General features: G+C 38.0%; 1 protein-coding gene across 4 annotated transcripts in view; it reads left to right on the top strand.

The window, feature by feature from the left end:
- Trrap (transformation/transcription domain associated protein) overlaps positions 1-24510 on the top strand; it is a 111891-nt gene that overhangs the window by 6838 nt on the left and 80543 nt on the right. For all 4 annotated transcript variants that reach the window (XM_076840749.1, XM_076840750.1, XM_076840747.1 and 1 more), the window contains exons 4-20: positions 1442-1552; positions 2822-2926; positions 4254-4337; positions 6303-6359; positions 6803-6928; positions 8141-8218; positions 8386-8474; positions 9292-9388; positions 11319-11457; positions 14547-14625; positions 16620-16854; positions 17597-17963; positions 18053-18150; positions 18606-18800; positions 19297-19488; positions 22048-22213; positions 23671-23927. In XM_076840749.1, coding sequence (XP_076696864.1) covers positions 1442-1552; positions 2822-2926; positions 4254-4337; positions 6303-6359; positions 6803-6928; positions 8141-8218; positions 8386-8474; positions 9292-9388; positions 11319-11457; positions 14547-14625; positions 16620-16854; positions 17597-17963; positions 18053-18150; positions 18606-18800; positions 19297-19488; positions 22048-22213; positions 23671-23927 — 2475 coding nt within the window. The remainder of the gene's footprint in view (positions 1-1441; positions 1553-2821; positions 2927-4253; positions 4338-6302; positions 6360-6802; positions 6929-8140; positions 8219-8385; positions 8475-9291; positions 9389-11318; positions 11458-14546; positions 14626-16619; positions 16855-17596; positions 17964-18052; positions 18151-18605; positions 18801-19296; positions 19489-22047; positions 22214-23670; positions 23928-24510) is intronic.

The raw sequence follows: 24510 nt of genomic DNA, 5'->3' as shown, positions 1-24510 counted from the left end.
GTGGTTGCATCATTGTAGTATGCCGAGTTAAAGTCCTTTAGTATATGCTGAGGAGTGGGATAACTGGGTCAAATAGTGGTTTTATTCCAGGTTTTCCAAAGTGGTTGTACCAATTTGTAGTCCTACCAGCAGTCTATGAGTATAGCTTTTCCCCCACACCCTCTCCAACATTTATTGTTATTTGTATTCTTGATAATTGCCATTCTGACTGAAATGAGATGGAATCTCAATGTAGTTTTAATTTGCATTTCTCCTACTACTAGAGAAGTTAAAACATTTTTCATGTATTTGTTGACTAATTTTATTTCTTCTGTAAAGTGCCTGTTCAGTTCCTTTGCCCATGTATTGATTGGGGCTTTTTTTTTTTTTTTAATTTATTTACTTTTTTTTTTTGGTATGAAGTTTTTGAGTTCTTTATATACCTGGAGATTAATGCTGTATCTGAGGTGCAAGTGTCAAAGTTTTTCCCATTCTGTAAGCTCTCTCTTCATGATTGATGGTTTCCTTTGCTGTGAAAAAGCTTTTTCGTTTGATACCATTCCATTTGTTGATTCTTGATTTTCCTTGAATCCAGATGTTTCATAAAATGCCCTGAGCTTTGGGATGAAAGGTGACAGTCTACTTGGGAGAAACTATTTAGGTGCTGTACTGTGCTGGGGGCTGCCCCCCATGTGGTGTTTTGTGTGCCTGGAGTTGGCTCTTGGAGACGGATGTTCTATTGCATAGACCAGGAATTGCAGTAGTTCCTTTCATCTCCTGGGGCATCACTCTGCTTTCTGATTTCGCCAGTTTTTCTGTCCCGTTGTTTAGAGACTTGTCTTTGAAGATTTCCATACATGATACTCAAAACTCCTTTTTTTTGTTGGGGAGGGTACTGGGGATTGAACCCAGGAATGCTTTACCATTGAGCCACATCCTCAGCCCTTTTTATTTTATTTTGAGACAAGGTCTTGCTGAACAGCCTAGGGCCTCACTAAGCTGATGAGGCTGTGCAGTCATCCTGCCTCAGCCTGCTGCTCCCTGAGGTTATACCCCTGTGTCCCTTGCCTGGCAACAACCCCCAAACTTTATCTTCTGCCCTGCATTTAACTGCCCAGATGCCTTGCTCACTAGCTTGTTGTGATGGTAAAAGTTTAACAACTTTCTTTTATATTCTTCTCCCATCATAGTGAATTTTTTTTGTAGCCCTTTTTTATACTCATGCCCTGCTCAGTACTTCTAATTTTAATAGTAAATTTTGTTCTCTTAAATTGGATTTCAGAAGTAACAATCATCCTAATTTATTTAAAACTTTATTACTACAAAAACATCTAAATACTCAGAATTATTGTTGGCTCTCTGAAAATGTTTTGTATTCCTTTGAGGTCATTTTAAAATGTGAATTTGAAATGTAATATGAGCTTATAACTAATGGAGTTTTCTTTTATTTTTGCCTAATTAGAATGTAACATCATCTCCTCAGTATTCTACATTCCTAGAACATATCATCCCTCGATTTCTTACATTTCTCCAAGATGGAGAAGTCCAGTTTCTTCAGGAGAAACCAGCCCAGGTAACCTGTTAAAAAGTATCAGAGGAAAATGTCATGCTGTGGGCTTGCAAACATTTATGAATGAAAACAATTCAGAAAACTTAGGGTTCCACTGAAAATTAAAGGTTTTGTCATTTTTGGATAATTTGGTCAAGCCCATTTCCTCCTCAGGTTTGGTTTTGTCTAGGCTTTTTTTTTTTTTTTTTTTTTTTTAAACTACTGAACTCAGGTGCTTCGCCACTGAGCCACATCCTCAGGGTCTCACTAAATTGCTTATGGCCTTGCTAAGTTGCTGAGGCTGGCCTTGAACTTGTGATCCTCCTGTCTCAGCCTCCCAAGTTGTAGGGATTACTGTGCTCTGCCAGGCCATTTCTTTTACAATTTAAATTATTTCTGTTTGCCAGTTGGTAATGTATATTTTTTCACTGTGTTAATTTTCATTTTTTTGGTGGTGCTGGGGATTGAACCCATGGCCTTGTACATGCGAGGCACTCTACCAACTGAGCTATGTCCCGACAAGTTCAAACATGTATCAAGGAAAAAAATTAATTGAATGATACCAATTTCCACATCTATTACCAATGCTAATCTTATTAAATTTTAGTTCTTATAACTCATGGCTAATTCCGTTTTCTCTCTGCAGTCCTATTATTCACACCCTGTCTCCACTTGATAAATTTAGAACATTCCCATTATGCCACTTTTTCTATAACTATTTAGCTCTTAAAAATAAACTTAAAATATTGCCATAATATTTGTGGAAGTCTATTGCTAGAGGGAGCATTTTTGTATTTTACCAATTCAAGAACTTACATATTTGACCTGCCTAGTTGTCAGCTCCATAGATAGAACCATGAAAGCTTAGTATAGCCTGTGGTGGAATATTCCTTAGGTGCAAGGTGACAAGATTGTACCGTGTTATGGGAGCTAAATGGAGATGATGAGGGGAGGTTCTAAACTAAGTTCAGTTTACATTTTGCTCTTTCATCATAGATATACTCCATCTTCACCTGCTTGTGTCCTTTTGCTAGAAATACTGATACATTGTGAAAGGAAAGGTTAGCTTAGTTGATTTGGTACACAGTTGTAGAAATATTGAAAATAAAAAGTTTTCAGTACACACTTTGGCTAACATGTAAATAATTTACAGGACTCCTTCTAAAATTAGATTCATCGTATTTTATGGTAGTTACCAGTGCCGATAGCTGTGTGACACTTGTAGAATGTGAGACAATTAATTTGGATCTCTTGCATATATTTTATCTTTACACTTTTATTTTTCTTTGCCAGCAACTGCGGAAGCTAGTACTTGAAATAATTCACAGAATACCAACTAATGAACATCTTCGTCCTCATACAAAAAATGTTTTGTCTGTGATGTTTCGCTTTTTAGAGGTAATATTTAAGAATTCTTATTATATAGCTATATTCAAAGGTATCAATGTGTTGTTTTTTTTTTTTTTAAGTAAAATTTGCTTCTATACAACGATTTCCTTTTCACTAAAGTTCTCATTTATGTGAATAAAAATGTGTCGTGTGTTCACTTTTCCCCATTTCCTTTTAGACAGACTACTTAATTGAACTTTTTTTGGTCGCTGGGAATTGACTAGACTTGGTGGAAAATAAGTTGGGTGGTGGTCAAAATATTCAGCACAGGGTTTGTTGGCACAGTGCTTTTTATAGTTTGTATTTCAAGCACAATGCTTTATGATAGTGGATGCTTATGAAGAAGGTCATGAACTCTTGGGGAATCCATTTGATGCTTGTTGAATGAATCCCTAATATTATTTTCTTGCTCCTCTTAGTCTTGATGTGTTTACAATTTATTGTGTTTTGGGGCTCCTTGGAAAGATGATCTTTGGAGAGGGATAGAGTTGGATCGTATCTTGTCTCTGCTGTTTATTAGCTGTATCATGTTGGCCACATTGCTTAACTTCTCTTGAGTCTTTACTTTCTCATAGGTAAAATGTGAGTGGTACCCCTCATTTTTAGAACTTTCATAAAGTGCTCAGCCCAGGGTCCAGTCCATGGTGAACTGGTAGTTGTTTGTCCTTTCCAGGTCTTTGGGCAGTACAAGTACCCCTTACCTGAATGCTTGGGACCAGAAGTGTTTTGGATTTGGGATTTTTTTTTTTTTTTTTTGGAATATTTTCATATACTTTATAAGAAGTCTTGAATATACAGTCCAAGACTAAATATGAAATTCATGTATGTTTCATATACATGTTATACATGTAGCCAAAAGATGGTTTCATGCAGTATTCTTAGTGCACCTGTGTTTTGAGTATGACCCATCCTATCAGATCATGTGTGGACTTTTTTGCTTGGGGCGTCATGTCAAATGCTCAGAAAGTTTGGGATTTTGTATTTTTGGATGAGGGGTACTTAACCTGTATTTCCAAGCAGTGAACAGTGATAACTTTGGCCATTAAGACATTAGTTTATGGTGTGACTTGCCAAATATGCCAGTGTATCTAATGGTAGAGTGTCATTCTCATGCAGCTTACAAGTGGAATGCCCTTGATAATCTACCAAAGACCATGGACAGTTCTGTCTGGGACATCTGGGTTCTATGGGCTTATGAATTTTCAGCAAGTTATATGTAATTTAGTTGACAGAGGGTGTATGTGTCTGCATAAAATGCTTAGAAAATTGTTTTTTATCTTGAGATTAAAACTCTTCAGAAGCATAACTTTTTAAAAATGTCTTTCTTTTTTTAAAGACTGAAAATGAAGAAAATGTTCTTATCTGTCTAAGAATAATTATTGAGCTACACAAACAGTTCAGGCCACCAATCACACAAGAAGTAAGTTGTTTATCCTGATAGCATTTGTAAAGTGTCAGCAAGTTCCTTCTACTGTGTAAAATTATTACTTTTTAAAAGTTGATTGGACAATGTAGAAAATATAGCCCAAGTTGAGGCAATTATTTGTGAATTCGTCAGGGGCTCTTAAAAAAATGTATGTATCAATATCTTGCTGAATTTGCTCAGTAGTTGAAATGTATTAGCCAGTGAGGCTAGCAGGTCTGTGTGGACTCTCCTGGTACGTACACATCTGATGTTGACAAGGTGGGAATTCTGAAGTCCATGCTGGATTTGGATCTAAACTAAGCAACTCTGCAGCTGAGTGACATTGAGTGAACTCATTGTCTTTTAGAGCCTTTTCCATAACATGGAGACATGTTCTCAAATGTCTGAAGATTTGTGTATAAAATTAAAGTTCTTAGCTCAGTGATTGGTACCTGCCTACAATAGTAAGCAATAAACACACTGTCTTAGCCATAATTAAGAGAATATCTTCTCTGTGGATTATTTGGAAATTAAAAGCATAAAGATAAAATAGAATTCCTGACATCTTAGCAATATTTAATATCTTTGTGATTTTCTTTTCTCTTTCCCACTTTATATGTATATTTTACACTTAATTCTGATAATACTGTATGTAATATTTTATGTTGTGATTTATTTCTTTCATATTATATGTAAACATTTTCCCAATCATAAGAAATTCTTGGGGCTAGAGCTGTAGCTCAGTGGTAGAGCACCTGCCTAGAACATGTGAGGCACTGGGTTCAATCTTCAGTACCACATAAAAATAAATAAAGGTATTGTGTCCATCTATAACTAAAAAAAAAAAAATACTAAAAAAAGAAATTCTTTATAGAGTTATTTATTTATGTATTTATTTATTTATTTATTTTTCGGTACTGAGAATTGAACCCAGGGATGCTATATCGCTGAGCTATATCCCCGATTGAGATAAGTTGACCAAGCTGGTCTTGAACTTGTGAGACTCTTGCCTTAGCCTCTTAAATAATTGGGATTACAGGTATGCGCCACTATGCCCAACTTAAAAAGTTAATTTGTTTTTTTGTTTTTTGTTTAATTTTAAAATTTTGGTTCTGAGGATTGAATCCAGGGGTACTTTACCACTGAGCTACATAAATCCTCAATCCTTCTTTTAAATTTTTTTGAGATGGGGTCTTCCTTTGTTGGTGAGGCTGACCTTGAACTTGTGGTCCTGCCTCAGCCTACCAACTTGCTGGGATTACAAGCATTTGCACCCATGCCTGGCTATAAAGTTAATTCTTATAGGTATCCTTTTTTTTTTTTTTTTTTTTTTAGATATTTAAGGTATATTTACCTTTTACTTCTTAACCATTACTGAGCATCTTTGTTTATGGTTGGAGTTATTTTATAGATAAGTTTCTAGAAGTAGAGTTATAAAGTCAAAGGTTTTAATGCTTCTGATGTATACTGCTAATTTTAACTTTGGAAACTGCTAAGTTGATTTCTAGAAAGTTTTCAGGAGTTATGATTCCCTCAGTAACATGAGAGTTCTTCTCAAGCGTAGTGTATTATTTTTTGAAGAGCAAAATCTCTTTGCTCTTTTATAAACAAATCTCTGAAACAGAAACTTACTTTCTGTTTATTTGTCCTTTGCATTTATATTTCTTATTGTGTGTTTTCTTATCCACTGCCTCTTTATACCTCTTTATATCATGTCTGACATTTTATTTACCTGTTTTACGAGTTCTTATACATTAAAACTATTAAGGTTTTTCTTTTAAAAAAATAGTTGTAGTAGGACATGATATCTTTAATTTAATTTTATTTTTAATGTGGTGCTAAGAATCAAACCTAGTGCCTCACATGTGATGAGCGCTCTACCACTGAGCCACAACCCCAGCCCTAAAGATTTTCTTATTGAAAGCATTTTTTTTGTTAATAAATTATAATGAATGTATTATTTTCTTTTTTTTTTTTAAGATTCATCATTTCTTGGATTTTGTGAAACAGATTTATAAGGAGCTTCCAAAAGTAGTGGTATGTTTTTACTATGGTTTGAATTTATTAGTCATATTTGTTTGTTGTTTCCTTATTCCAAAGAGAATTTGGAGTAGTTTGGTTGGAGAAATAATTGGGGGATGCTAATTTTAGAATGAGAAATGTTTAGTGATGGTTAAAACTTACATTGATAAGTCAATCATTCAAAAAATGAGTTCTTTTGATCTTATTTAGCTTAAATACTTGACATTGGGGTTTTTATTTTTTACTTTGTGCATTTTGTGACTGAGCTTCTAGTCTTGAAGCCTTGGGGAGGTGGTCTGGCTTTTCAGTACTTTAGTATATCATTGAATTTTTTAATATATATATAGTTAAGAACACTTCATAAGCATTTTGGTTTCTTCCACTAAGTATTGAACATATGTTATTAAGGAATTTTATACTTGACTTTAGAACAAACGTTTTCTATTCCTTTTGTGTAGAACCGCTATTTTGAGAACCCTCAGGTGATTCCCGAGAACACAGTGCCTCCCCCAGAAATGGTTGGTATGATCACAACCATTGCTGTGAAGGTCAACCCCGAGCGGGAGGACAGTGAGACCCGGACGGTGAGTCTTCTTAGCCTTCTGGGATTAGTTTTAACCTGGGGCTCCTCCACTTTAGATAGAGGAATGAGATACTAATCTTTTAGGCCACTTAAGTTTTTTTTTTTTTTCATTAATCACCTAGAGGCATTTAATACACGTAAACCACTGTGCCTGACAGAGCATCACTGGTTCTGCTGTGCAGCCTGGATGTGGTGAAAGTGAACCATTGGGTACCACTGATGCCAGGAAGTGGTCACAGAGACTTGGACTCTCATACTGGGAAGAGCAGCAGGCCAGGTTTAAGGGACTTTGCCGCTCCTTAGCTTTGAGTCTTTTGACATTAATCAAGTCCTTTGAAAGTCCCAATAAAATTGTAGTTCAGTAATTGAGCGCAAAGGCTCAGGGGGCAGAAAGCACCAGATGGTGTCTCAGCATAAGCACTCAAGTTTTCTGACTCTGGGAAAGTTCCTGAACCTTTGTTCTGCTCTTCTTGCTTATCTGAAAAACCTGTCTTGTGGGGTTTTGTGAATTGCTTATATTGTCTGTAGGCTATTATTTTGTAGTGCCACATAATGTAGTGTGTATTGGGTCTTTAATGTGACTTATGCTCATGATTGAATTAATAATATTTTAATATTTGTATTTGTTTTACTGAAATGACTGTAGAATGTTTCAGTTTGTGCTACGGTGAATGAAAGACTTTAAGTAAAATAAAGCTTTCACTCCTTAGCACTTCTTAAGTTGGAAACTTTTCTGTGTATCATTCTTTTTGTATTTCTTTTAATTTTCTTTGCTTGTCTTTTCACACACATTTGTATTTTGGGTCTGACATTTATCTATTCTGAGACTTTAATAAGATTACTCAATTATTTCCTTTATTTATTATAAATGTCTTCTGTTTTAAAATATCTTTAGATAATACTGAATAAATTGTACTTTTTGCTGTTCTTTTAAGTAAAATAATATTGGCTTAAAATTCTTCTTAGGTGATTTGAATCTCTTTTTGACATATTTTCCTGAAGTTTTTACTACAAGTAATTATGGGGAAAATATAAAAAACCTTTATATTAATGATAGTTCCATATACTTTATTTTCAAAATAATTTGGATCTTTTGTTATAGATATTTACAAAGATGTGTCTGTGTTTTCTCTATTTCGATGTGGTGATGCTTATTGAGGCTATTGTAAATGCCACAGTGATAACCACAGTTCTTTCTCTTTCTGTCTTACAGCATTCCATTATTCCAAGAGGATCACTTTCTTTGAAAGTGTTGGCAGAATTGCCCATTATTGTTGTATTAATGTACCAGGTATGTGTACTGCTTATTAGTATCTTGGTTTTTTGGCAAAATTTTTTTGTAACAGAAAGATGTATATGACGGACGTACTAGCTAATGTACTGCAGTTTCTTTGGTATGCCAAATAATTGTTTTTGTAACAATGCAAAAGCATGAACATTTGATGTTTTTGCTTTTAGCTCTACAAATTGAATATCCACAATGTCGTTGCTGAGTTTGTGCCCTTGATCATGAATACCATTGCAATTCAGGTATCTGCACAAGCCAGGTGAGTCGTCTTTTGATGGCGGTGTAGCTGACTGCAGCAGCACATTTACCTTCAAGTAATAATATACTCGCAGTTGTCATTCTTAAGATGTGAAAATTTGCGGCATTAACATTTTGGTGAAATTATATGTGCTTTTGACTTTGAACGTGTGTTTCAGTGATAATAATCATATTTTTTTAGTTCCTTATTTTGAAAAGATGACATGTTTTGGTTTCTGTTATCCTGTAAGTTTAGAAGTATCGTTAGGCATTACTGCACTCACTTGTAACTGTGGATGTCCCAGCCTTTCTCACCTTGAAGACTTCAGCATGAGAACTGGAGTATTCCTTACTTCCTGGTGTCCTTTCTCCTGAAACCCCAAATCTGTGAATAGACCAACCATATTCATCCTCAGGGGCTTGTCTCAAGCTGTGGGGCATTCCTCCTTAGACCTGTCTTGATTTGCAGCCTGTCTGACAGAGGTGTATGAGAGCAGGATCTAACAAGGAGTTGCCTCTAACAATCCCCAGGGCCCCAGAATAGGGCTTGCAGTGAGCCAGTAGGTACACTAATATTCCATGTTGGAGTGGGTGGTCCTGTGTTGGCTTTATGGAATTCATGGCACTGTTTGGACTGACTTGTCCAAATGTTTGGTTTGGGGCTTTAAGCCCTTTATGTTACCTGGAACTACATAAAAGTATGTAAGCATTTATGTTGCTGCTGTGTTTTTCTTGTCTATGTAGAAACAGACTTTGAGCCTACTAATTGTTATATATAGTTAATTAACTATTAAGAATAAGAACTAATTCATATTGTAAATTTTATTCACTTTCCTTAGGCAACATAAGCTTTACAACAAGGAATTGTATGCTGACTTTATTGCTGCCCAGATTAAAACATTGTCATTTTTAGCTTATATCATCAGAATTTACCAGGTTAGTTCCTTAACTTTTGTTTTGCTATAATTTACATACAATAAAATTCACCACTTGTGAATATATACTTCTTTGAATTGATATTTGTTTGTAGTTGGTGACTGTCAACACATCAAGATACAGAATATTTTCATCACCCAAAAAAATGTTCTCATGTACATCTGTAATTAGTTTCTTCCTCATATCCCCACCTCCGGCGAGCCCTCATTCGTTTCTGTCCCTGTGGTTTTGCCTTTTCTAGTGTCTTCATAGTGGAATCAAGTAGTGTGTGGGATTAGTTGAATCTGGTTTTTTTCACTTAGCATGAGTGCTGGGTTTTGTCCTTTTGATTTTATTAAGGCTGAAATACTTTTATTGCTGAGTAGGTCTGCTCAGCTGTCTCTTAACAAAATGCACATAAATTAGGTGGCTTACACAACACAACGTATTCTTCTTCAAATTCTGGAGGCTGAGTCCAAGATCAAGGTTCTGGTAGGGTTTGGTTTCTAGTGAGACCTTGCTTTATTACTTGATGGTATCTACCTTTTTGCTGGGTCTTAACATGGTGAAGAGATCTTTCTTCCCCTCTTATGGCCATATTTTTTGTCAAATTAGTTTCCTACCCTTAGGATATCATTTAACTTTATCTTCTAAAGACCTTTCCTTATTATCACATTGAGAGTTAGGACATTAATATATGAATACAGCTTTATTGAGAATTTACACATTGTAAAATGGAATGGTTTTTAAATTTTTTTTGGTACAACCCTTTTTCCTTCCAAAGAAACTATACCCTTCAGGAGTCACTTTTATTTTTTTCCCACACTCTAGTTCGGCAAACCACTAAGGTTTTTTTTTGTCTTTCTGGATTTGTGTGTGTGATTTTTGGCTATTGTGAATAAAGCTCTTATAAATAAACATCTGCACACAGATTTTCATGTGGTCATATGTGGTTCACTGACCTTCTGTTGTTAGAAGTTATGGTTGAGGCAAATAGGTGCCGGAGAGCTTGGAACTACACGGGTGTTACCAAATCAAACCATGATAGAAGTTTCAGGTACTTTTTCGAGGAGCCTGTAGAGTGTTTTTGTTTTGTTTTCATTGTGGTCTTAGTTAAGTCTTAAGGGCTTGGAAAAAAAATAGATCTTATTCTTTCATCAGTCATAAAATTCCTTTGAATAAAATACTTAAATAGTCATGATTATTCCAAAGTACGGAATAAATTTATTTCCGATCTATAGCAATGGAATTGTAATTTTTTTGGTAGATTTACTTTAGGAAAATGAAAAAGCACATTTTAAATTGTCAGGAATAAAAACTACTTTTAAAAGCTTTTTTTCTTTTTTCATATATTTAAGTAGAGAATAAAACCTACAATAAGAAAATAGAACATTTGGCTTACTTAATTCAGTTTTTTTTTTTATCCTTTGGTGCTTGAGTTCCCTTGGTGAATAGACTTCTGTGACCCCTTGAGGGGAGACTGTGATTAGAGCTATTCTGTGTTATTAGCATTATCTCTGGTGTCATTCTCAATTTCCTGTCCTGAAATGACCAAGTAAAGAGTACTTTTGGAACACTTTTTAGCATTTATTTTTCCTCCAATAAGGAAGCAACACATTCATTGTTGAAACTCTGGAAGACATAGGAAAGTACATCGGTGTCATCCACAGTCCCACTCTGTAAAAGAATGGCTGTTTGTGTTGCCATACATGGCTTCCCAAAGGGCAGTGTGTGTGCACGCACTCATGGGGAAACACACACACACAATCGCGTGCACGTGTTCATGCACACAATTGAAACATTTGGATATTCTTTTTTTAGTATGCTTGTTACTGTGAGTGTCCCTTGAGTCAAGCTATGTCTTTCTGAATTTTTAAAAAGCTGATAGAATTTGGGTTTTTCTTAACACCCCCCAGCAGTGTAACTGTCATTTTACTCTTTACTTTCACAGGAGTTGGTGACTAAGTATTCTCAGCAGATGGTGAAAGGAATGTTACAGTTACTTTCAAATTGTCCAGCAGAGACTGCACACCTCAGAAAGGAGCTTCTTATTGCTGCAAAACACATCCTCACCACAGAACTGAGAAACCGTATGTCTTCTTTGAGTGCTTTTGTGACCCTGTTGCCATCTTTGGGGGTGAGGCTTGGTCGTAATTGACGCTGTGCTTAATCTCCACATCCCTCTTACTTTCTCCATTACTGCTGTCTTTGGTTTATTCTTTTTCTTGTTTTCTCTTCCTCTCTACCTTCCTATCTGTGATTGCCTTCCCCTTATCACCTCCCTCTCTCTGCCTCTCTGTCTTCTTGCCTGGTGCCAGAGTTTTGCCTTTACCTTCTCAAAAATATCATAATTAGCCGGGTGCAGTGGCGCATGCCGGTATCCCAGCAGCTCGGGAGGCTGAGGCAGGAGGATTGTGAGTTCAAAGCCAGGCTCAGCAAAAGTGAGGCACTAAGCAACTCAGTGAGACTCTGTCTCTAAATAAAATACAGAATAGGGCTGGGGATGTGGCTCAGAGGTCGAGTGCCCGAGTTCAATCCCTGGTACTCCAAAAATAAAACAAAAAAATAAAAAAAATACATATATCATAATTAAAGTAATCACTTCCTTAGCATAGCTTTTGTTCTGATTTTTTTTTTTTTTTTTTTTTTTTGTACTTTCTGCCTTTGGCTGCAAATCTTTTGAAATAGCCAACATCCATTTGCTTTCTTACAGCTATCAGTCTTTAAAGGTCGAACAAAATACAGTATTTCCATTCTCCATATTGTGAAAATGATGAGTTGTTCTTGCTTTTTGCTAACCTGATAATTACACTGTTTCTCTCATTACCATGGATTTTTATAAGTTTATTATTTTTGCATATTTGATATGCCTAAAATGTTAGATTGAAGTTACATCCTAACATTAGAGATGGTAATCATTTTCCCATTAATGTTTTATGTGCCACCAGTTTATAAATCAGGCCAGGCGTAAAACCAAGACTTGGCTTCCTTATGTAGTTGGTAAACAAGAAAGGAAGGGTACAGTCTCTGTGCTTGTCTACCAGTTAATATAGTAGGGTGCAGTTTTTGTGTGCTGTTAAATTCAAACTATAGCCAGGTGTGGTGCACATTTGTCATCCCAGCAACTTGAAAGGCCGAGGCAAGAATACTGCAAGTTCAAGGGCAGTCTGGGCCACTTAATGAGACCTCTGTTTCAAGTAAAACTTAAAAAGGGTTTGGGAGATAGCTCAGTGATGCAGTGCTTGCCTAGAATGTACGAGCTTTGGGTTTGCTCCCCAGTACTGAAAAACAAAACTATGTTATAGTGATGAATGTATGTGGATGTAGCTGGAAAGCACATACTCACTTTTTCCAGGAGGACCTGGACGTGTAGGTCAGTGATAAGAGTTCATGTGTAGCCTTGGGTTCAATCCCCAGCCTCTCTCTGTCACACTCACAAAATATACACATTTTAATCCCCCCCCCACCCCTGTTTTTAAAATTTGACACATTTAGCAAAGATCACAAAAGAAATGTGATTTTCTTTAAAAACTAGAGAATATATACCTGCTTAAGGTAGAGGAATAGAACATTGCTGTCATTTACATCCCTTGCTTGGTGACACTTCCTTTGTGATTTATGTTTTTTGTCTTAGTGTGTTCCTCTCTGTATGATACCACAATGGAAGAACTTTAAGAGGAACCTTTAAATGGAGAAATTCTGTCTCAGTGCCATTCTCAGATTACTCTCCAGTATCTGTGCTACATGCCAGTGAGGATTTGGGAGCTGCTTTTGGACTTGGGTAGTGGAGGTTTCCACTGTGTCAGTGCAGTCCTTGTGCTTTCTGATAACTATTCCCTGATCCGACACTGCTGAAGCAGTCCTTTTTGAGGCCTAAAGCTTGGCGTCTGTGGTAACACCTGTTTGCCAGGATTACTGTTTTTCCAAGCTGCTACCCTCCAAGTTTTGATCTTGTGAGACATGTGGAATTTAGCTTTAGAATCTTCCTTTTTTGGGAACAGATATGTGGGGGGGGGGGTCTCTTTTCTGAAAGGCTTTTTTGGGGAGGGGCTCTGAGGGTTGAACCTAGGAGCATTTTACCACTGATCTGCACCCCTAGTTCGTCTGTCTTATCCCGTTCGTTTTGAGACAGGGTCTTGTGGAGTTGCTTGAGGGTCTCACCGAGTTACCAGGATTAAGGCCTACCTAAGCCGCTGCACCTGGGTTTTGTTTTGTTTTTTTCCCTAAGCAAGATACTATATGACAGGTTATTCGAAGCTGATGATAGTAATTTCTAAAAGTGAAATAGGAAACAGTATCTCTTCTCAAAAAAGTTGATTGAAAGAAACTTTTAAAGACTCTCAAAATATAAAAAAAAAAAAAGTATGTCATAGTTAGATCTCCCCATCCACCAACATTTACTCTTGCCTTACTTTTTTTTTGACATGTGGAACAATATCAAATGGCAGCCCATTTGCACTGATTCTGAAGAGCCAGTGGTTTGAAGACACCACCATTCACTGTTTAACAAAGTTCTTTATTTTCTAGAGATTCTGATTTGGGGCCGCGGGGAGGATCTGGAAGCCCTTGGCTGCACAGTTTGATTTCTTGTTACCTTTTCCCTTTGCTTTCAGTTTTTACACCTCCCTTAGCCAGTCTTCCAGCATTCGCCATCTGAGCCTTTGCTCCTTTCCTTGTGTGCCTTCCTGCCTCTCAGCCACATTCTCCCTCTGACCTCAGAAGGGACGGTTCTTGCTGTTTTCATTTAACACTTCTCGTGCTGTCTTGCTTAAGAAGTTAATCAGGGATGTGCATGTGTCCTTCCTGTGTTGACATTTCTTTTACTACTTTGAGCTGCACTAACTATTTCCTGGTGAAATATGTATTTCATTTTACTTATTGAAGCTGAGGCTGGCTTTGTTCCAGAATTGCAACATTCTTTTGGATTTTTTTTTTTTTTTAATTACTCTTAGTTCATTCTCTGAACATAACTCTGACTGCATCTTCAGGGATAGGTGGCTTGTGTGGCCCAGCAGAGCCAGGGCCTTTACCTGGAATGGTACATGTGCCTTTCTGGTCCCTTTTCTAGCCCTTTCCAAGTCCAGATCACTTGCCCACTGACTGCTATGAAATACTATGAGATAATTTGATGTTTAACTGGTCATGTTAGTGACATACACAATGCATATTTGTTTTCTAGAGTTCATTCCTTGCATGGACAAGCTGTTTGATGAATCCATACTAATTGGCTCAGGATATACTGCTCGAGAAACTCTAAGGTATGAAATTAGACCCATGATATCTGGTAGGTTAAATGCCAGGGGCAGCAAGTGCTGGCACTTAGTATTCCGAGTGTTTCAACAATTGTAGGCTATTAGGCTTTGACTTACTGAATTTGAATAATAGGAAATTTTGGAAAGGCCTAGACTGTTTTTCATACCCTTGCTTAAAGTAGAAATCAGAGTCTTGATTTAAATTGTAGGTAGAACTTTATTAGGTTTTTTCTTTTTTTTTTTAATAACACATTGTTAAGAAGAGTATTTTTAACCTACCAAGAAAAAAGAAGAAAAAATGTCTTTGGTCCTACACAGGAAATTCAAATAATATTGCTAATATTTTGGTTTATTTTCTTCTAGTCTTTATTTCTAATACTTGTTTGAAAATTTAAATTGACTTTTTTAACTGATACATGAAAACAAATATCTAGTACCTAATGTGTTATTTCAATACATGTGTATGTTATTTCTTACACTTTAATAAAAAAGTAACATGTAGTATGGTAATAGTTACTGTTTTTAAGGAGAAAATTAACAATCATCTTTACAGTGTTAAAATGCATCAATATGATTTTTTTTTGCCTCCAGTAAGGGAGGTGTGATGAATCTTTGAGAAATGTACAGGATGTTTTGAATATGATGTAGACTCCTTATAGTGTTTATAAAAAATATTAAGTAAGGCATTCCTTTTATTTTAAGTTGTTGATAGACCTTTATTTCATTCATTTATTTATATGTGGTGCTGAGAATCGAACCCAGTGCCTCACACATGCTAGACAAGTGCTCTACCACTGAGCCACAGCCCAGCCCAGTAAGGCATTCTTTTACAGTTTGGGGTTGAACTTGCCTGGAGTTGGGCAACAAATGATGTTACTCTTGCTTGAAACCCTTAAGTGATTTTCTTTTGTCCCTAGAAAAAACCCAACTTTTGACCACGGCACAGGAGTTCAAGCATGATTTGGCTTTGCTCGCTTGTTACAGAGTTTTCATGTTTCTTTTTCTCCTTGACTTGTCCCTGCTGCTGCAACTGCGGCTGCGGTTTTGGCCTTCTAACTCCCCTCCCCGACTTCCTGCGGCCACACTAGCTCCTGTAATTCCTTGGCTACTCTGGGCACTTTTCCTCAGGCCCTTGGTCTGCCTAGTTTCCTCATATGGAAATTTTCCTGGCTTTTTGCCTTATGGTCCCTTCTTGTCCTCACAGTCTTGGCTTCAGTGTTCCTCAAAGGAACCTTCCCTGGCATCCCAGCATAGTTCCCGAACTGGTCCTTCTCACAGTGCCCCTTTCAGGCACACCCCCCCACTCCCACAACACTTGTATAGTTTATTTCTTTTCTTGTTTGTTCCCTTCCATGAAGGTGGGGGCTCTGTTTACCAGGGTCATTGTGTTATTTATTCCTCATGCCCAGAGTTGCGTGTGGCAGGAGTCCACATGTTTGTGAGTAAAGAACTAATAGCTTGGGGCTGGGATTGTGTTGTGGCTCAGTGGTAGAGTGTTCGCCTAGCATGCATGAGGTACTGGGTTTGATCCTCAGCACCCCGTTAAAAATAAAATAAAGATATTGTGTCCACCTAAAACTAAAACAAAATAAATATTAAAAAAAAAGAACTAATAGCTTGACCATTATTATTATATTTCTACAATATGGACATAATATATAGGTTTTAATTCACATACACTATTTAATTCACATATAAAACCCACACAGATGCAGGTCATTTGATAATTGTTTCTAGTGGGTTCACCATATGTGCCAGTGTCTGCTGGGAACTTTATGACGTGCATAAAAGTCAACCATTTAACTTGGAAAGTGATAATTTAAACATCGACTTAATACTTGCACCTTTTAGTCAGCTGGGAGAGTGGGTAGGGGAACTGGAGCTGTGGGAGACCTTCTCTGCTTTGCTGTGCCATCTCAGTGGTGGTGCTGCCAGTGCAGACAGTGATGTACACGGTGGCAAAGGGGAATAAGCACTAGTGGGGGGATCTCTGCCTACAGGCCCCTTGCCTACAGCACGCTGGCCGATCTTGTGCACCACGTTCGACAGCACCTGCCCCTTAGTGATCTCTCCCTCGCCGTCCAGCTCTTTGCTAAGAACATCGATGATGAGTCCCTGCCCAGCAGCATCCAAACAATGTCCTGCAAGCTCCTGCTGAACCTGGTGGACTGCATTCGGTCTAAGAGCGAACAGGAAAGTGGCAACGGGAGGGATGTCCTCATGCGGATGCTGGAGGTACTGGTTCTAAGAGGCAGTGTCTGTCCTGTGCTCTGTCTTGCACATGGCTAAACTTAACACAAGTGCTCTACTGGAAAGTTCATCAGACAGCTGAGTGCCGAGCTTGGTCTCATGGGTTAGAACTCCTGGGTGCCCATCCCAGCTCCTCCTTCCATTAGCTAAGTGTGCCTGGGTGAACTGCTTTCTCTGTGGCAGTTTAATATCTTCTTACCAGGGATAATCATGGAATCTCCTCATGATTGCTGTGAATGTTAAGTAAAGCAGCTCATGAAGCCCTGAGTGTACTTCCTAGCAGGTGATTTCCTGGCAGAGTTATTTTGTGGGACAGAGTAGCCAAGGCTTAACTCAGCTGTGGACATTTCTGGGGAGATCTCAGTGGGTGCCTTGGTGAGGGGTAAAAAATGATCCCTGAGGCCAGCAGATGGTAGTACGGCCCTAGGAGGGTAAGTCCTGCACTCAGGCTCAAATCCTGGTGCTGCTCACCAGACCACTCACTCACTTTCCTGAGCCGGGCTCTTCCTGGGTAAAACAAAGATAGTAATCACAGGGAAGACGCAGCACGTCTCTTTTCCTTTGTGACTGGCACAAAAAGTGCTCAGAGACACTTCAGCCTCCTTTGTGAGGAGGACAAGAGGTATGACTTCAGGTGTTTCAGTGACATTCTATTTTTCTTGTCATCCAAAGGGATCGTGTGGCCTGTTGATGACTGTTGTCTTAACCTGGCTTCTCTTCCTCTTAGGTTTTTGTTCTCAAATTCCACACCATTGCTCGGTATCAGCTCTCTGCCATTTTTAAGAAGTGCAAACCTCAGTCTGAACTTGGAGCTGTGGAAGCAGCTCTGCCTGGGGTTCCCACTGCCCCTGCGGCCCCTGGTCCTGCCCCCTCCCCTGCCCCTGTTCCGGCCCCTGCTCCACCCCCACCCCCACCCCCTACCCCAGCCACCCCTGTGACCCCGGCCCCTGTGCCTCCCTTTGAGAAGCAAGGAGAAAAGGACAAGGAAGACAAACAGACATTCCAGGTTACAGATTGCCGAAGTTTGGTAAAAACCTTAGTCTGTGGTGTCAAGACGATCACGTGGGGCATAACTTCGTGTAAAGCACCTGGTGGTAATTGCACTCTTAAATTATTTGGACCAGTAACATTTTTAGTAGATAGGTTTTATTCGTGTTAATTTAATATGCTCTCTCTTTTCCAGAAGCTCAGTTCATTCCCAACAAGCAGTTACAACCCAAAGAGACTCAGATTTACATAAAACTTGTGAAGTATGCAATGCAGGCCTTAGATATCTATCAGGTAAGGAAGCGCCCACCTAGCAGGCTGTTGAGTGTGGAAGATGCCTCTTAGGATTAGAGGTGCTAGTGATGGAACGGGGACTGTTTGGATGGTCCACGGTGTCTGTATGCCCAGGTTTGCTTTTGTTGTACAAGCTAGCGTTGCATTTTTTAGTGAGAATTCTTGTTTATAAGAATCAGAATGTTGCATTTTTTTAGGGGGATGGTTCAAATAGAATACAATAGAAACATAAGATTTATGTTTATGTACTATTTTTTAGTTTCTGGTCTGAACACCTAAATTATTTTTGAAATTCCAAAATTATGCAGAGAAAGAAGAATTAAGGGAGGACATTTATTATCTAATTCAAGTGCCCTCTTTTAAGTATGTAGCTTATATGATTTTGTAATGAAGTATGTTTGGGGAAGTTCAGTCAGTCAGTTTTAATGCCTGTGGGTGATTCTCCCCTATTCTAGGTTCAGATAGCAGGAAATGGACAAACATACATTCGAGTAGCGAACTGCCAGACTGTTAGAATGAAGGAAGAGAAGGAAGTGTTGGAACACTTTGCTGGCGTCTTCACCATGATGAATCCCTTAACATTTAAAGAAATCTTTCAAACTACAGTCCCTTACATGGTGGAAAGAATCTCAAAAAATTATGCTCTTCAGGTATAAGGCTCCTTTTTGCATTCTTCCAACATTCATTTCAAAGTATTTTGTTTATGTGTTGAATACTTTGTTTCATTTATGTTAAGGATTTAAAAAATAAAGTACTACCTAAGAGCCAAATTCGGAGAAATGTTAAGCTATACATTTGAAAAAAGTTTCCAGAAAATCTGAGTTCCTCTCATTAGAAGTTAATTTTTTTTTTCTTTTTTTAATGAAAAAGAAGAAGAAGAAGAAATTGTGTGTTAAATGCAAGCTCTTGGTATTGACAGTGAGGGTGAAATAACATGTAAATGCTCAGAGTGAGCTGCTTCCTGAAGGCTCAGCCAATTGTTTCTTTAGTTTCCTTTGGTGAATAATTAATTTCTTGGCCTGTCAGATACAGGTTTAACTTTGGCTTTGGTTTTTGGAAACCTTGTTACTTTGTCTTATAGCTGCCTTGGAAGGGTGGTATTTGTTTTTGGTTTTGTTTTGTCATGAGTATTTCTTGTTTGGACAGATTGTTGCCAATTCCTTTTTGGCAAATCCTACTACCTCGGCTCTGTTTGCCACGATTCTGGTGGAATACCTCCTGGATCGCCTGCCAGAGATGGGCTCCAACGTGGAGCTCTCCAACCTGTACCTCAAACTGTTTAAGTTGGTCTTTGGCTCAGTTTCCCTGTTTGCAGCTGAAAATGAGCAAATGCTGAAGGTAATTCTTATTTAGATCTGACTAGCAGTTTTGTTCAGGGTCTTTTTTTTTTAACGCTAAAACTTTTGAACAGTGATTATTTTATATGTATAAAGTACTCTTTGGATTAATAAAGATGTTCAGCAAATAAGGTCAGGTATGAAAAACAATTCATATGCTTCTAAACAGAATTTAGTGTATTTGGTGACCTAATATGAAACATTCAGAACTCATACGGTAAGCAACTGTGTTATTATTGCTACCCCTACTTTCTTTTATAAACTCAATTTCTTTTTCTGGATTACACTAGTAAAATAGGAGTGTGTTTTTATTTTTAAAAAGTCAAATGATGCAAAAGAATATGGAAGGAAAATATGGTCCTTTAAAGGACCATATCTACCAGAACTATGTTATTTAGATTCTGTGTATTTTCTCTTTAGCTGTCTGTGGCAGTATGTATATAGCACATTATAGGGCTGTACCACCCCTCCATGCACACACACTTTAGATCAAGAATTCTTTCTAGTTTATTCCTTTCTAAGATTATCTCACAGGAAATCTGTCATATCAAACTTCTTTTTTTTTTCTTTTAAATAAATGACTAACCCTAGGTAATTGAATCTCATCAGTTATTTTATTCTTGCAAATGCTAAAATCTATCCATAGTTATGTCACCTGCTGAAAGAGCAGGTGGTAAAAGAAAAAATTTCATTAAAAATTTACTTCTGCTGGCACAGTGGTGCACACCTGTAATCCCAGTGGCTGGGGGGGGCTGAGATAGGAGAATCGTGAATTCAAAGCCAGCCACAGCAAAATCGAGGTGCTAAGCAACTCAGTGAGACCCTGTCTCTAAATAAAGTACAAAATATGGATTAGTGATTGAGTGCTCCTGAGTTCAGTCCCTGGTACTGGAAAAAAATTTCCACTTATGGCAAAATACTTTTAGTTCCTGTAGAAAGTTGAATATTACTACCAAGTGTGTCTAAAGAGTGATGTTTTCTATAGGGCAAATTTTGAAGAGTAAATAAGTAAACTGACAGGAAAATATAAAGTGTGGGATAATTAGCTTTACAGGATAGTTTCCTTGCTTTTTTCCAGTTATATAGTAATTCTTTGTCGGTAATGTCAATGTTATTTTTGTTAACATAAAAGGAAAATACTTGTTTCTTAATTATAAAATATTCAATTGTATGGGCTGGGGATGTGGCTCAAGTGGTAGCGTGCTCGCCTGGCATGCGTGCGGCCCGGGATCGATTCTTAGCACCATGTACAAACAAAGATGTTGTGTCCGCCGATAACTAAAAAATTAATATCAAGAAATTCTCTCTCTCTCCTCTCTCACTCTCTCTTTAAAAAACAAAATATTCAATTGTATTTCGGTGTCTTCAAATATTTAAAATTTTTTGCCAATATTACATACAACTATACAGACCAACAACCCAAAAAACAAGAATCCTACTTAATAGGAGAAACTTAACCTTAGAATGTTGGATTAGCGTTCAAGAAAAATATTCAAGGAATGAATTCCTTAAAATTTTTTTGTCAAGAGAATAACATATGTAGTTGGTTTATTTTTTAAAATAAATATCCATGCCATATATAAGAAGTTTATAATTGTATCAGTGCTGTTCCCTTAAAATATGCATACAGAAAGATTTCATGTCAAATTTTGCCGGTGAGATGTCAAAAGCAAGATTAGAAGTATAAACTAAAAAGCTAATCTGGTTTAAAATGTTGATTAAAATTCTTATAAGCTAATCTTTTTTTTTTTTTTTTTCCAAATTACAGAAAACCCTCATGATCACATCTTTTCAACTAAGTCTTCCAAAATCCTGTATCTTTAACTTCCCTTTTCTTTTTCTTTTTGTGGTGCTAGGGATGGAACCCAAGGCCTTGCACTTGCTATGCAAGTGCAGTACCACTGAGCTACATCCCCAGCCTCCAAACCCTGTCTTTTGGGGTTTTTCACATTTGGTAATGATTAGTTGTTATGTTTCAGTTCCTTTAGGTTACTTTTTGCATTTAAAGTATTGGAGGAAATAAACTTCTTTCATCTTACATGATTATGTAGTCCTTTAAAGGACTGTATCTACCAGAACTGCAGAACTGGTAGACCCTCGGTTCCTACTAGCCAATGTCATGTAACTACATGTTAGCATAGGAACCGTCTAAATGATTTTTTCATAGCCAGACTGGTGGAAACCTATATATCCTCTGTGTGTGTGTGTGTGTGTGTGTGTGTGTGTGTGTATTTTTTGGTACCAGTGATTGAACCCAGAGGTGCGGAAATACTTAACCACTGAGTCACATCCTCAGTCCTTTTTTTTAATCTTTTTTTTTATTTGAGACAGGGTCTCACTAAGTTGCTGAGACTGCCTTTGGACCTGGAACCCTCCTGCCTCATGTATGTTAAGAGAAATTAATTTGAGTCATATAAGGGTTGGGAAGCTCTTCTTTTGTGACACACTCCTCAGAATTGCTTTTGATTACTCTCACATTATAGTGACCCATCACCTGGAGTCTGGAAGGTGTAAACTCTCCTTTTTTAGAGCCCACTAATTGGTCTTTTCTCCTCCGTAGCCTCACCTGCACAAGATTGTGAATAGCTCCATGGAGCTTGCGCAGACTGCCAAGGAGCCCTACAATTACTTCCTGCTGCTTCGGGCGTTGTTCCGCTCTATTGGCGGAGGTAGCCATGATCTCCTGTATCAGGAATTTTTGCCTCTTCTCCCAAACCTCCTGCAAGGTTAGAGTAGTGGTATTTGGTTGTCTCTTGGTCTTATGTGTGTGCATGTGTCTAGCTGCTGCCAATTGCTGGGGTTTGTCCTCTTACCTGGGAAGGTCACTCACTGTTCTGGGAGGTGGGGTGGAAACTGTGTGCATGTCTCCCTTCCCTACTTAAAAGGCAGTGGGACTTTGACGGTATCCCTGTTCAGGGATGGGCCCTTCCAAATTTGGAAGATTTTGGTTACTTGGTTGTGACTTTGTTTCATTTTTGTAATATTTATCTCATCAGATCCAGAAAGAAAGTGGTTTTAAGAGGAAAAGGCAAGGTATACAGCTGATTTACAGTTAGTTTATATTTCCTAGGTAGTTTCTAATTTGCATAACCAGAATCCTATAATTAAGAGTATTTCACGATGTATAGCTAAAGGGCATCTTGGATCCATTGAGTGTTTATGATTGGAAACACTCTTATAGGAGTTTTTATTTTTGGTAGGTGAGCTCTTTGCAAGGGATATCATCTTTTCATATACCTTCTTTACAAATTCCATAAGAGAAACCATTTACAACATAGTATCCTCAGTTTATTGAATGTAAAAGGGTCATAAAAAAATCTTCCCACAGAAGGTACTTCAAGTGGCCCATAATCAGGCTCCATTGTCCCCACTTAGCCCAATCTCCAGTCATCTCCTGGTCCCTAGCCTTAGTCTCATTTCCTCCTAATGCAGTCTCTCTGCTGTCCCAAGCTTAGTTCTCCACTTCTGGTTTTATTAAAGCTAACTCTCTTCTGGGAACTTACCTCTGCCCTCTCCTCTGCCTTCTGGATTCTAAACTGGTTCTGGTGCTTCTCTGTTGCTGTCTTCTTCCTGCTAACTCCTTCCCGAGTTTCTTCTGTTGTCCCCCAATATATATCTGGATTGGGGGCCGCAGGCTTCTCTCTTCATTCAGCTATTCTGTTGTTAGTGAGAAGATCTCAGGTAGAAAGGAGTCAGTATTTGGTAATGATTGTCAAGGGTGTGGAGGTTGATTTTTGTAAGGAGGAGGCTCCTTTACATTTATAATGAACAGGAGTGGATTTTTAAAAGTACTGACTTCAACTGTGACCTACAGGAAGCCTGAAAGAATATGTAAGCTTGTAAACCTTAAACTTGAAATGAACACATAATATAGGATGTGTCTTTAATTTGGGCTTATTAGAGGGATATGTGACTTTTAAAAATGGTTTATGATATTGCCTTATAAGATCATAATACAATTTATAATCATCATGTGTAGCCTGCTGATACCACTCAAGAGATTTTGAGAGCTGCAGTTACAGAGCAGATTTATCTAATAGAGTGTATTATAGGGGCACAAAATGTCTTCCTATGATTTTAGTGTTTATAATGAAAGGTGGACTAGAGATTTTTGTATAGCTAACTTTGACATGTGTTTGGAAAGTGACATTCTTTCTCTGATGGCCTCATATCCTGTTTTCAGGATTGAACATGTTGCAGAGTGGCCTGCATAAGCAGCACATGAAGGACCTCTTTGTGGAGCTGTGTCTCACAGTCCCAGTGCGGCTGAGCTCTCTCTTGCCCTATCTGCCTATGTTGATGGATCCCTTGGTGTCTGCCCTCAATGGGTCTCAGACGTTGGTCAGCCAAGGCCTGAGGACCCTGGAGTTGTGCGTGGACAACCTGCAACCTGATTTCCTCTATGACCACATTCAGCCTGTGCGTGCTGAACTCATGCAGGTTAGTCTGCCTTCGTCTCAGCGCCAATATTCTTCCTCACACATCTAGTTTATGTCAAGGATTCGCCATCACTTGGTTATCTGTCCTTAGCAGGAGCTCCCTGCAGGGTGGAGGGCATACCTTCATATGTGTTTTGTGATTCTAAAGTGTGCGGAAAATACACAGAAATACAGTAGATACGGATGGTGTTTTGCATCTTGCTGCCGTTTCTGAGCTTTCTCAGTGTTACGTTCTCACCAGGCTGATAACTGTATGGCTGCTGTTGCTTCCAGCAGAAGCCCTTCAGTTTCATAGTAAAGGGGTACACATTCTGAAGGGAGGCATGGGTATTCCCCACTATCTCACCCCAGGAAGCAAAGAGTAGATAAGAAAAGCGATTGTTTTAAAGACTTAAACATTGTTGAAGCTCATATATTAACTGTCTTAGGTTTTTTCCTTTGTGTTTTTTTTTAAAACTTTTTAAATTAGTTATATGTGACAGTAGAATGCATTTATGCACTTTGATATACCATACATAGATGGGATATAATTTCCCATTTTTTTGAGTGTACATGTTGCAGAATCATATTGGTCATGTAGTCAT

This window comes from Callospermophilus lateralis, chromosome 19, assembly GCF_048772815.1.
Source record: "Callospermophilus lateralis isolate mCalLat2 chromosome 19, mCalLat2.hap1, whole genome shotgun sequence".
NCBI lineage: Eukaryota > Metazoa > Chordata > Mammalia > Rodentia > Sciuridae > Callospermophilus > Callospermophilus lateralis.
Note: the sequence above shows the minus strand (reverse complement) of the source record. Positions and strands in the feature narration are given on the sequence as shown.